Here is a 12,927-nt window from a genome sequence, read left to right as displayed (position 1 = left end):
GGCATCTTGTCTGTAGTCTTCATAGCTGTGCCTGTTTGAATAATTTAATGTTTTTTTGAATAGGGTTTTAGACATATATTGAATGAGTTTGTGTTCATGTGTGTGTGTATACACAGATAATTTTGTCTTACTGGAGACTTAATCCTTTGGCAGTCAATTCAGAAGTGCTTTGGAGTGCAGCCAAGATATTACTTTCTGAAATCTTTTTGAAGTTCTTCTTCTTTGAACTGTGAAAATACTTCATTTTTTTTTTCACCTCAGACCATCTTTTTCTTTCTTTCTTTTTTTTTTCCCTACAAAAAAGGATACTGCCAGCTTTGCCAGCCCTGCATTATATAACACCACCCATGCTTTGTGAACAAACTCTGATGAAAAGAGGTCTGGCATACAACTGCTGTGCACATTGGCATCCTATGGAGAGGACGTGCTCAAAGACTCCTTACGGATGACTGGGGTCTCTATGCATCACTATGGGATAATAGAAGACTAGCTGCTTAATGGTATTATGAGACCACAGCATCTGATAAATGACCTTTATACAAAGAGTACTGGATGTGGGTGATTTACTTGTATCTCCCAGTGACTCTAGATCCAACGGGGATTAGATGCACCAGTGAAAATGGATTCGTACAAGAGACTATTTTCTTTCTGTCTTCTGATAACAGAAAGCTCACCTATTTGTGCAGGAATAGAGTTCTGTATTAACATAATGCAGAAAAGTGCCAGGCGCCCTACATATAGGATAGAAGTTTTTCTTTCAGGAAGAAGAAAAGAAATGAAGCAGCATCTAAGCAAAGGATACAAGCACACATTCTGTTTCTTCCTGATTAACCCCAGTATCACTTGCTGTGCTCTTGTTAATTACATAAAATGCCTTTTTCATTTTTTTTTCCTATTGGTTGATATATTTATTGATTTTTTTTAAGTTCAGACATGTAAAAGAGGGGGGAGCTGGGCTATTTCTAAGCTGATGAAAGGTTTTATTAAGATGTTTAAAAATCCTGACTTTTTTGTCCCTTATTTCAAACAGGCTGCTAAAGCTACAAGGAAATGGCCTAAGATCATGAGATTTTACAGCATTTTCTCTTTTTTTTGTCCCTGTTTTTCTTCAGTGAGATGCTTGTCTGTTTTAACAAGTACAGAATATAATTTATCCCATTTTTGAACCATAAGAATATTCAGGTTTTCTTTCTTTTCAGATTGCAGATGGGAAAGGGTTTTTGTCTGCCATGGAGAAGTTTGCTGAATTTTATTTTAGATGTGAGGAAAAGAACAAGTTGGCAACACCTATCATTCATAAATGAATGATTAGGCACTATTGTATTGTTACATCTACCTGTGTTAGGTAAGTAGTGCATCCTTTCAAATAATGTGAATTACGAGTTAAAATATTAGAGCTCTTTGGTGACCTCATAAATCAGTCTTTTATTTCATACAAGCAGAGACACCACAGACCTGACAGCCCCTCTGTCCCCTTCTTACCACCTTCCCCATTGCAGCTTACACTCACTTCTACAGGCTTGTGAAACACCAGGCCCCCAGTGCACATGCATGTCGTTAGACCAAAGAGAAATGGACATGCCATCAGGTGGAAGAGGGCTGGATATAAGTGAGGAGATTTGGGAAAGAAGGAGCTTTCTGAGTCTTTGCTGCATATTTTATGTTGGTTTGTGTCTTGCATTTAATGCCTGTGCACGTGACACAATAAAAGCTACTGCAGAATCCTCTTTGCTAAATGGATGAAAACTGGCCTTATAATGGGACAGAATATCAAAAGTAGCACAGCCTAGCAAAGGAAGATCCCAGATTTCTTAGATGAACTATGCCATCCAGAGGGGCCTTGGCACACTTGAGAGGTGAGCCAATGCCAGCCTCATGAAGTTTAACAATGCAAAGTGCAAGGTCCTACACCTGGGCTAGGGCAATCCCAGGCACAGCTACAGGTTGGGCAGAGAAGAGATTCAGAGCAGCCCTGAGGAGAAGGACTTGGGGGTGTTGGTTGATGAGAAAATGAACATGAGCCGGCTGCAGTGTGTGCACTCAGCCCAGAAAGCCAACCGTATCCTGGGCTGCATCAAAAGGAGCGTGATCAGCAGGTCGAAGGAGGGGATCCTGCCCCTCTACTCTGCTCTTGTGAGACCTCACCTGGAGTATTGTGTGCAGTTCTGGTGTCCTCAACATAAAAAGGACATGGAACTGTTGTAGCAAGTCCAGAGTAGGGCCACAAGGATGATCAGGGGACTGGAGCACCTCCCCTATGAAGACAGGCTGAGAAAGCTGGGGCTGTTCAGCCTGGAGAAGGCTGCGGTAATGGGTTCAAACTTAAACAGGGGAAGTTCAGGTTAGATATAAGGAAGAAGTTCTTTACTGTGAGGGCAGTGAGGCAATGGAACAGATTGCCCAAGAAGTGGTAAATGCTCCATCCCTGGCAGTGTTCAAGGCCAGGTCGGGCCTTAGGCAACATGCTCTAGTGTGAGGTGTCCCTGCCCATGGCAGGGGGGTTGGAACTAGATGATCTTAAGGTCCTTTCTAATCCTAACTATTCTATGATTCTGTGATTCTATGATAAGCAAAAAAAAATGTGATTGCTTCTCATTTGATTAATTCTAGTGGCAACAAAAGCCCAAAATAACACCATTTATATTGTCAGGTGATTTCCAGATGAATAATTTTTCTTTCATCTAAGTAACATAAAGTCACAATAAATGTCAGGGGACAATGGATGCGTCTAGATTTTCAACCAGACTGTTTTACAGTGGCTTAGAACTGCAAGAAATACCCTACTGAACAGGAATATGAACAGCAAAGTTCCTTTCCTGTTCTGAATTTGGCTGATAGTTACTGCCAACATGTGTTGCTGAAGACCTTGGCATTGCCTTAAAACTTTACAGTATCTCCTGCTGTAAGGCTTTGCTTGCAGCTCCTTGAAATTTTGTTAAATTTTTGGGGTTGTGTTTCTCCAACAGGTCAGCCAGTCTCAAGTTTTAAAAGGTAAAATAAAAGTTTTCATCTTATCAGTTAAATAAAACCCCATACCATCCAACAGCTTGTTTAACCAGCACTGAAATTCAGTCTGAATTTACTATGGGGATCAGGCCTGAAGTGTGTCTGCCAGGGAGGGCGATATGAGTATTGAGGTACTGGATTTGGAGACCAGGACCCTCTTACCTGAGCGGGGAGCTTAGGGAAGCAGACACATCTGACACAGTGATCGCTTCTTCCAGAGTGAGCCACTGGCTCCAAAACATGCTGTAAACTCACTGGCAAAACGTCCCACCACCTGTAGCACTGGGCCACAGTGAGAAGGTGAGAACCCCTTATTGCCGCACCAGTACTGCAAGGCCTAGGCAATGAATCAACAGAGCCCAAACCCTGAGCAGCAGGCACGACGCTGTCACGGCTCTCCTGCCCAGCACAAACACCAGGCTGTGTTTCAACTTGAAAAAGGTGTTAAATTCTGCCAACAGGAACAATCTTAACATGCACCATCTGCAAACTTAAACTCTTGAAAAGCGTAACATTGTTTTGTTCCCTTTGTACATGTGAAGACAGCTTTTAAAAATGGTAGCAAACATCATTTTTCCCATGGGCTACTTTTCTATTCAGAAACAGGCTGAACTTGTTTTAGGAATGAATCAGGCTCATGTGGTAAATGAAAATCGTGTAGTAAAGAGAGGATGATTGAGAGATGGTAGAAGACTGCCTTTCATCAACTTAAAACATTAGGCTTGATTTCCAGCTTTGGGCAGTCATATGTGATACTGAAGTAATAAAGTTGTGATTTTATGTATGACTTCTATATAATATTATAATGTTACGTAAATTGAAGTAGCTTGGCCAAACTGAGGACCCACAGCTAATGGTTTAACCCTTCTTCCTCTTAGTTTTATATACAGCTTTGTGTGACTAACAGTGTCCTCATGTCTCATAGAGTTAAAATAAAATAAAATAAAAAAAGAAGTGAAATAAAATTTAATTTAATTTAAATAAAATAAAATATATTAATTTGAATGCATCTTAGTAAAGAAAGCTTGCTCACCTTCTGATCAGGTGATGAATGAAAAAATATTGAGAAGCAGCTGTCTGAGCACATTCCATCCCTCCACTTAAAGAGAAGGAGAGCTCCTGTAAAAGGCAAATTCTTATGTGGTGACATAATTAAAGGCTTTGTCCTAAGGAATATCTAAAAAGAAATGAGAACCACAGGTGGATAAGCAAACTTACTTTGGGCATGACCTAGTTTTAGAATGCTAGATTTGGGGTTAGATGGTACCAAGTGACATTAGTGTAGCTTTTAATGTTCAAGATGAGTGTTGATGAACAATCACAGGGTAGAAAGAAGAGAATCACTTCTCTTTTTGCTCAGTGCCTCAGGTCCTCATTCATGCTACAGGATCCTTCTCTTGAAGAAATGGTTTGAAATATCTCTTCAGAAAGGCATCTAAACCCATTAGAATTTAGATCAACAATGCAAACTTTATATAAATGCTTATAACTGTAGCTGCCATTAACTTCAGAAAAAGATGAGAACTGAAACAGGCTATATATTATTTTTTCTTTAAATGTCAAAATAAGAACTTAGTGCTTAGATTTAGGAAAATATTTGCAAATGTTGGTGTTAGTATACTATGCGTCAGCCTCCTCACCTGCCAAATTGGGAGGACAGTGCTACATCCCACACAAACATACTACATTACAGACAGACAGAGTGCTCACAGCCTCCCAGAAGCCAGCCTTTGAAGAGCCCAAGTGTCTTGTACCAGGCTGATATAAATCTCAGAGGCAAAAAAGACCCGGGACTAAGCTGTTTATATGTCAATACAGTATTTTGTGAGATGTTATGTCATCAATTAAGAAAAATTGCAGAGGCACTTGTGAGAGAGAATGCAGATATTCATGAGGCTTAAATCTGTCTTAAGTAACCTCAGTGTTTCAGAAAGGTGAGAAAGTAGGTTTCTTTACTCCCTCTTAAAATTTCACAGTGAAAGTGCTGCTTACTGGCAATTAAAAGGTTGAGTCACGTCTCTTAGTTATAAGATAAAGACCGGTAACTGATTTTTGCATGGCTTGAGGTGATTGTCAATGAAGACTAACCACACAATCAGTAATGACTAGATATTGTCTTACAAATATCAGGTTTTCTGTCTAGGGGCAAAATCTCTCTTTTCTCCAGAGAGAAGCAGCTTTAGACTATTTCTTTCTGTAGGGCAAACATGCTTTGATCTTTTGCTGAAAAACATGGAATTAAGTATTTCTAGGAAAAGATACAATAGCAGGTGTACCTTCTAAATGAGTTTATGCAGGGAATTCCTCTCAAAATAAATAAATAATACCTAGTCTCCTCTTAAAGATTATTTTCCTTTGTCTTCTGTTAAAGATTATTTTCCTTTGTCTAAACCTGGTTAAACACATACTAGCCTCTCATGGCAGATATGAGTTCCCCATGAGAGAGCTGCCTTTTGGAAAAGTTAGCAAAACTGGCCTGACTGGATGATTAGAGTCAGCCATTAGCTCACTACATCAGGTGTTCAGCCCTAGGCAGGCAATGGGAAAGCCTACATACTGCATCTTTAAATGTAGTTGCTTTAGTAGAGAAGAAAACATGGCAAAAGGACTTAGGAAAATGCTTATAATTGGAGAATCCTCTCCATTTTCTTCTTTAGATCAAGCAGTACATAACATGTGCAACAGCTGATCTAAGAGCTGTGATACAATTTCTACGTATCTCCTCTCAGTCTGCAGGAGGCTTAATTTTTGCATTATGGTAAATGAAATAAGTATTTTGCTGCCTGAGTGGACCTTTCCTTGTAGGGAGTGATGCAAGTTTCCTTTGAAGAATTCTACAGATGCAGTGATACTTTCAAATGTGGATTACAGAAGAAAAAGACCTTTTGTCACTATATATCCTAAAACTTTTACATTACAAGCTGGACCCTGATTCCTCTGTCCTGGTCATTTGACATTAATCACCCTTGTGAAATTTGGGTGTTTGGGCATCACTTAAAAATTTTAAAATAGTTCAGATTTCCTCAAGTACCAGAAGATGGAGAAATCCTTGGCATAGTGTTATTACGACAACACTACGATATCCTGCTAAGCTTTACTCTTACCCTTTGATTGGACTGAGCCTACAGCATTAGCAGGAGAATCCTGAAATAGCTTGGAATATCTTAATTATTAAGTTTGGTAACCAGTACATCTCTTTTAAGAATTAGCTCCTCATGCTGACAGATGCATTTGTTGCCTGATAGGGCTTCTTTTCTGTGTTTTGCTTCTGTTGTCTTTTCCAGTGTGATCCACTGCGACAGTGGAACAAACTCAAGAAAATCCACAACTGACAGGGATATCAGTGCTTGGCCCATCAGGGACAAGACAAAAAGGTCTGATAGACAGAGTGCACTACTTCTCCCATCCAGCCCAGTCACAACTCTGGATTTTTGTGATTTCACCAGGATTTCATAGATGACAGAGTGAAACAACTTACAGGGGTCATTCATGCAGCCTCTCTTTCTTTGTTTCTATTACTGTGTGCTGTATGTACAACACCCACACCTTGGATATTGGCACTGCTGCTCTCACCTTCCCAAACGGGACAGTGACAGCAAACCACTGGCAGGGGCAAGCATTGGCTGAGATTTCAGCTTGCATTTTGTTTAGAGTCCAGATGAAGATGCATCAGCAGAGACTGCAAGAGCAAGCAAACAGAATAAACAGAGTGCCACAAACCCCTACAGGCATCTTTTCCCAGGGAAGGAGGGAAACCACTGGGAAGAGCCAGGGCTGGAGCTCAGAAGGGCCTGGAGGCAGAAAGGCTACATGAGCTGCAGCCTGTTCTGACATGGCAGCAAGTCTTATGCTCACACAGACACCCTGACCTGAGTCCCCTGAAGGAGGGTGACATGGAGGAACTGCCCATGCTTGCCTTTTTCAAAGCTCTTTGTCCTGAACTGCCCTCACCTGTGTCTTGGTTGCATTGATGAAGGGTACCTGTGAAATTACCTGTCTTGATAGGGCCTGTGAGGGTTCCATCTGACCCCAGACTGTCTGTCAGTGTGGGGACCTTGTCTCCTGTGCACAGGGGAGATGTCCTGCCGAGGGATGTGCCTGGCCTTTGTAAAATACTGTTCCAGGGCTACCTGCCTTTAGCACCAAGAAGTCTTTGCATGGAAAAATGTCTTTTTTCTTCATTCAAACTTGCTTCTTTGTGTCACAGGTGCAAAGTTTTTGTGACAGGAAGACAAAGGAAAGTCCTGGCAATTGAGCTGAGGAATTGAGTTTGAAATGTAAAAAATATTGCTTGCTGTGGTGTTTTTTACCAGTGCATGTTGTTCATGCTGCTGTGAGCAGAGGCGCTGAGGCTCCTGCAGCTAGCACTGCTTAGAGAGCTCTAAATGCAGAAGGAAAGCACATAAAATGTCTCAAAGCAGTGTGCTGTGCAAGGAAGCTCATTCACTCCCTAGGTCCTGATCTTGCTCTGGCACTGCGCACTGCCCACTCTGCTATCAACAGGGTGCACCTTGCACTGAAGATGATGACACCCATCTTGAAAAGCAGCAAGAAGAAGAAAAAGGCTTTGAATATTTTGTAAGTGTCGGTAACAGGAAGTGGAGAGAGGTCTGTGAACAGTGGCTACTGAAGAGGCCGATACCTCTCCCCCCCCCAAAAAAAAACAAAAAACAGCAATAAGAAGGAAAAGGCTCTGAGTGTTTCGCAAATGGTGGTACTGCAGTGTTGTCAGGTGGTACAGATAACACAACATTATGCGGGAGCTGGGACTCAAAGGATCTTGCTGGGAAAACTAGTTCTCTTTACACCTTCTGGCATTTCTGTCCTCTTGGGGGTTAACTGTACTGTGAACTGAGGCCTTATTTGATGATTTGTATGGCTGCAGCACCTGAGTTACCCCAGCTGATGTGTGTGTTGTGTCTTCTCTTTGTGTGGTCTTTTTATTCCACAAGCTTTCACAGACCTCCAAAATCTTCCTTTAAAACTGATCATGAGGTAAGTGGAAACAAAAAAATGAGGGATCTCAGCCAAAGCTATAAAACTAAATGGTGAAATTTCCACAGCTGTGCCATACATGCTGTAGAAAGAGGCTGGAAAAGAATGAGCAAGAGTGAATTGGCATTGCAATGGAGCTGGGAAAGAGAATAAAAGGGCTATGGAAATCCTCATGTCATTATACACCTCTCTCTTGTGTCCAGACCTGAAATGGAGAGAAAGACAGGCTGAGTTTTCAAGGGTATCTAAAGGATTTCCATGCTCAGTTTTTCACTTGTGTCAATTGTAAACTGGCACCCAGTTCCCTTATGCAGCTTTGAAATACCCCTGGGTAGACCAATATCCCAAACGCTGTTTCAGTTTGAGGATTCCAGGTAGAGAGACAGCATTGTATATATTTGCATAGCATTGTCCAACTGGTCTGTAAAAGACACACAGGGCTCCTGAGACCCCCCCGGTGAACATCCAGGAAAGAAGTAGTCTCCCCCTCCTCGATCCAGGCCCACGCTTCCAGGCCCAAACAGCCACATGGGCGGCCGGCTGGAATACCAGAGGGTTTAGATATGAGCTATGAAGCCAAACAGAAAGTACATCAATCACTGTCTTCAGTCACTATAAATTCCATTCTATAAACAATCACTCCTCAGGCTGTTTCCAGCCCAACCTTGCACGCATGCACACAAGCACTCCCTGTCCTGCTCATGACCCTGGTGCACTATCAGCAATTCTTCTTCTTTAATTATCCATATGGCCAGAACAGGACAGCTTGCAGTTTGGTTTGTTTTTTTAATGTATCTACCTCCTCCTATCCTACTCTCCCCTTATCATGAGCAGCTTTGTCCAAGCCCAGCCCCAGTAAATCCCCTAATTGGTTTAGCTTTTCAATCACTTGTTCAATGGGGTTTCCTTGTTCTGATAGTAGTATGGGCTTTTTCTCATCCATCCCATCTAGCAATACAGTATCTGTTCCTTCCTCCATGAGGCAAACTAGCCAGTTCTGGGGTTTCTCCCCGGCCTCTGCTTCAATTTATCCAATGAGTTCTTAATCGCCTCAGGACCATAGTCTGTCAGTTGGTCTGTTCTTACTTGTCCATTTGCCTCGGTGATCATCTTACTTTTAAACACAGGAGCTGCACGGACTCCTTCCTTTTTCACGTCTGCCTCAGCTTCAGTATTTGATTCTGACTCACTGGTACCCCAAATATCTCCATTCCATGTGTCTGGGTCCCAATCGGGATCAGACACAAGCGCATGGACCCGTAGCCCCACTGCCCTTGTATCCTTGTATCTTTCTTATTGCGCTTTTTTTTTTTTTTTGGCGACACAGGCAGTGTATTATTCTGTGAAGGTGACACCATTTTTTTTCTCCTAAGTCTCTCACCCTGCTCTGCAGCGGCTACAAATGCCTGCCTCTGTAACAGCAATTCTGCTTTAACCCTTTCTAGCTCAAAAGCTAAATCCACTACTTGTTGCTCCAACTCTGTGTTCTTATCTACCATCCCTTTGTAGGCAAGCGGCAAGCAGCCTGTCGTGTCCGGCATGACTTGGTCGCTTCTTTGAGTGGGTATGGGGCATTTCTACAAACTCACCCCAACACTTTAACGCTCCCATGGGGTCCTTAGCTCCCCATGGCTCAGGTCCTACGTTAGTTCAAGTCTCTATTTTATCCCACAATGTGCTCCATGGTTTCTGCATCCACCCTGGCCACTCCACAGGATGAGCCATGGCCCAAGGCTCTTTCCAGACCTTTCTCCCATTTGTTTCCACCCTCTTCACTATCCGATGTACTCCGATGTCTCCATCCCATGTTTCGGGATCTCAGTCTGGTTGGGTTACCACTGCCCATATCTGCAATCCCATATCCACTCCTGGCTTTGGGCATCTTTGCTGTTGCTGTGCGGTCTGCAGAGCATGTGATGTGGCAAATTTCTCTAGGTTTTCCTGCCACCCTGATGCTGCTTGGGTGGCAGCTAATGATTGCTGTTGCATTACCCCCCTAGCTTTTTCAGTTATCAACTCTTGTTTCAACTGATCTACCTGTTCCTCTAGCTCTTGGAGTCTCCCCCATGTTACTTTGAACACACAAACTAGGGCTCCTCCCATGCACCCAGCGTGTTGCAGGAGCTCTTTGGGGTTTGTCTGTGGGACTTCCACAAACTGTCCCCAGTACTTAATAGATCAAGGGGACATTTTTCACTCCATGGCTGCAGCCCCACCTGAGTAGAGGTTTTCTCTCCTATCCCACAGCATACTCTGCGGCTCAGGTGTCCATCCTGGTCATTCCACTAGCAGGGTGCCAGGAGCCGAATCAGAGGGCAGCTTCTTTTTAAACATGGTTACACTACCCTATCACAAAGAACAGCAACCAAGGCATGGCGCAATCCGGTAGCTGTGCACTGCACTACACAGCCCCACTCATGTTATCCCAAAATGTTTCTTACAACCTCTCAGACCCGGAATCCCATCCTCATCACCAACTATGTTTCAGAGTTTGAGGATTCCAGGTTGAGAGAGAGAGGCAAGACACAATGGATAAAAAACCCAACTAGTTTATTACTATAGGAAAAGATAGGGAGGAAGAACCGGCAAAGGGTAAAAGAAGCAGTGACAGATATTTTTGGTGAGTGTTTATCTTACCAACCCCAAGGACCATGTGATGACGATCAGGAAACCAGCTCCGGGAGACATCACCGCAGTGCAAGGTGGCAGGCTCAACCTTAACGGGCGTCCCCGCAGAGACAACGTTGACCTGAGTGGTATGAGGGTATGCCTCCCCACATTGCATGAGGCTCGGGCTTTTATGCTAGTGAAAGTGCACACTCATCCCAACATAGGGAGCAAGCCTACATCGGAAGGAGTGGCCAGTTATGGCTATTTGCTATGACTGTGCAGTTATTACAAAAAGGTCTCTGTTTGGGGATTTCCAAAATGGACTGCAGGACTTTTAGGGGATTTTTGGGGAGGAGCCACCACGGACCATTGCCTCATGTGTCTTGCAACTGGTATAAGACTCCCTTTTGCTAACAGTGGTGTTAACTCCCCTATTTTCAAGGTTATGTTCCCACAAGCCGTGCCAAACAGAACTGTTCTATTTTTGTGTGTTTCACCACAGACCATTGTCTAGTGTCACTGACAATAGATAATTTAGTTGCTAAATGAATCAAGAGCTGAACTGGGAACAAATTTCAGAGCCGGACTATGATGAACCAAGTTTGTCCCCAACAGCATGATTCCTACCAGTCTGCCCTGGCACTGGGCCCATGGAACTGTGCAAACTTTGCTGTCAGGGACAACAGGAAGGCAAAACTTTCTTATTGTATGATTTTTTCAAATGAACAACCGTATTAGCCAAGCACAAACAGCAGGATGGAGGGCAAGTCATGCAGCATAGCCTCCTCTCAAGAAGGGAAATACAGCTCAGAAGGAAAATCTCTCAGCACTGCTGGAGAATTAGAGCTCGAGAGGCACTTGCACCCTGCAGCTGGGCCAAGGCTGGTGCAAACACACTGCACTAAATGATAAGAGTAACAAGCAGCAGCAGCAATACCAGAGATAAGCCAAAGATGCTCACAACTGCAAAATGGAGCTTGGTGTGGGAAATAAAACTTTAGGAAACTCAAAAGTTAGTAGCACAGGTTCTGGACCAGCTTTTCAAGGAAAATGACATAATCTAGGACTGAGCACTGATTCATACACACTGAGGATGTCAGCACTTAAAGGCTTCAGTTTCTAAATTAGCATTGCACAGATGCACATGAAAATCCTGGCACAGTTAATAATGTTCTAGGTATTCCTGGCATTATGTTTAAGCAGAAAAAAAAAAACCAAACCAACACTCCCTCCCCCTTCCATCCAAAAGCAAAACAAAACAAAACAAAAAGACTGTCATTGTACCTGCCAAATTATTAAAATATAGTTGAATTGTTTTACTTAAAACACACTCATTTTTGTCTTGTTCCCAAATAAAAAGACATCTCTTTATCAGTGCATTTTAAAGTCTAAAAAGCATATTAAAACCCTCCTTTACTGTAAGTTTCTGAAAACGTTGCTCAGATTCAGCTTCCACGAAAGCCATCAATCCCAATGGTGGTAATTAAGAATTTTGCTTTGATAATTTTGCAGTTTGTCTATTTCAGGGTTAACTAACAGGATCAACTAAAAGAGTGAAGGGCCAACTCTTCAGGTCTGTTGGAATGTTGCCAAAATAGAGGCTGTAGCTGAAGTCTTTAAGTCTACACTGTTGGCTCCACAGCACAGCCCTGCCTGCCCTTCTTGTAAGGGAGATAAAGCTGAGTTGTTCTCTCTCCTTTGCTCTTTCTTTTCCCTGTGTCATTAAGGACAGCGGAGGTCTGGTGCTCAGACCTCCCAACACCAGCAGCTTGGAAGCAGTAGGGGTGTCATGAGACCCCACCTGGAGTACTGTGTACAGTTCTGGTGTCCTCAACATAAGGACATGGAACTGTTGGAACAAGTCCAGAGGAGGGCCACCAGGATGATCAGGGGACTGGAGCACCTCCCGTATGAAGACAGGCTGAGAAAGTTGGGGCTGTTGAGCCTGGAGAAGAGAAGGCTGCCTGGAGACCTCCTAGCAGCCTTCCAGTATCTGAAGGGGGCCTATAGGGATGCTGGGGAGGGACTCTTCATTAGGGACTGTAGTGATAAGACAAGGGGTAATGGGTTCAAAGTTAAACAGGTGAAGTTTAGATTGTATATAAGGAGTAAGTTCTTTACTGTGAGGGTGGTGAGGCACTGGAATGCATTGCCCAGGGAAGTTGTGAATACTCCAACCCTGGTCGTGTTCAAGGCCAGGTTGGACAAAGCCTTGGGTGACATGGTCTAGTGTGAGGTGTCCCTGCCCACAGCAGGGTGATCTTAAGGTCCTTTCCAACACAAACCATTCCATGATTCTATGATTCTATGTTTGAG

General features: G+C 43.1%; 1 protein-coding gene across 1 annotated transcript in view; it reads right to left on the bottom strand.

Annotated features, from left to right (window-relative positions):
• Positions 1-10,801, bottom strand: part of RAB32 (RAB32, member RAS oncogene family) — a 55,561-nt gene extending 44,760 nt beyond the window's left edge. Inside the window, exon 1 of the mRNA XM_062641976.1 lies at positions 10,639-10,801. Within this exon, the coding sequence (XP_062497960.1) occupies positions 10,639-10,786 (148 nt within the window). The 5' untranslated portion in view covers positions 10,787-10,801. The remainder of the gene's footprint in view (positions 1-10,638) is intronic.
• Positions 10,802-12,927: the final 2,126 nt, after the last annotated feature.

Source organism: Pezoporus occidentalis, unplaced genomic scaffold (assembly GCF_034315485.1).
Source record: "Pezoporus occidentalis ecotype Australia unplaced genomic scaffold, CSIRO_AGI_Poc_V1 ctg7, whole genome shotgun sequence".
In the NCBI taxonomy this organism is placed as follows: domain Eukaryota; kingdom Metazoa; phylum Chordata; class Aves; order Psittaciformes; family Psittacidae; genus Pezoporus; species Pezoporus occidentalis.
The sequence above is the reverse complement of the archived record's forward strand: the minus strand, read 5'-3'. Positions and strand labels throughout refer to the sequence as shown.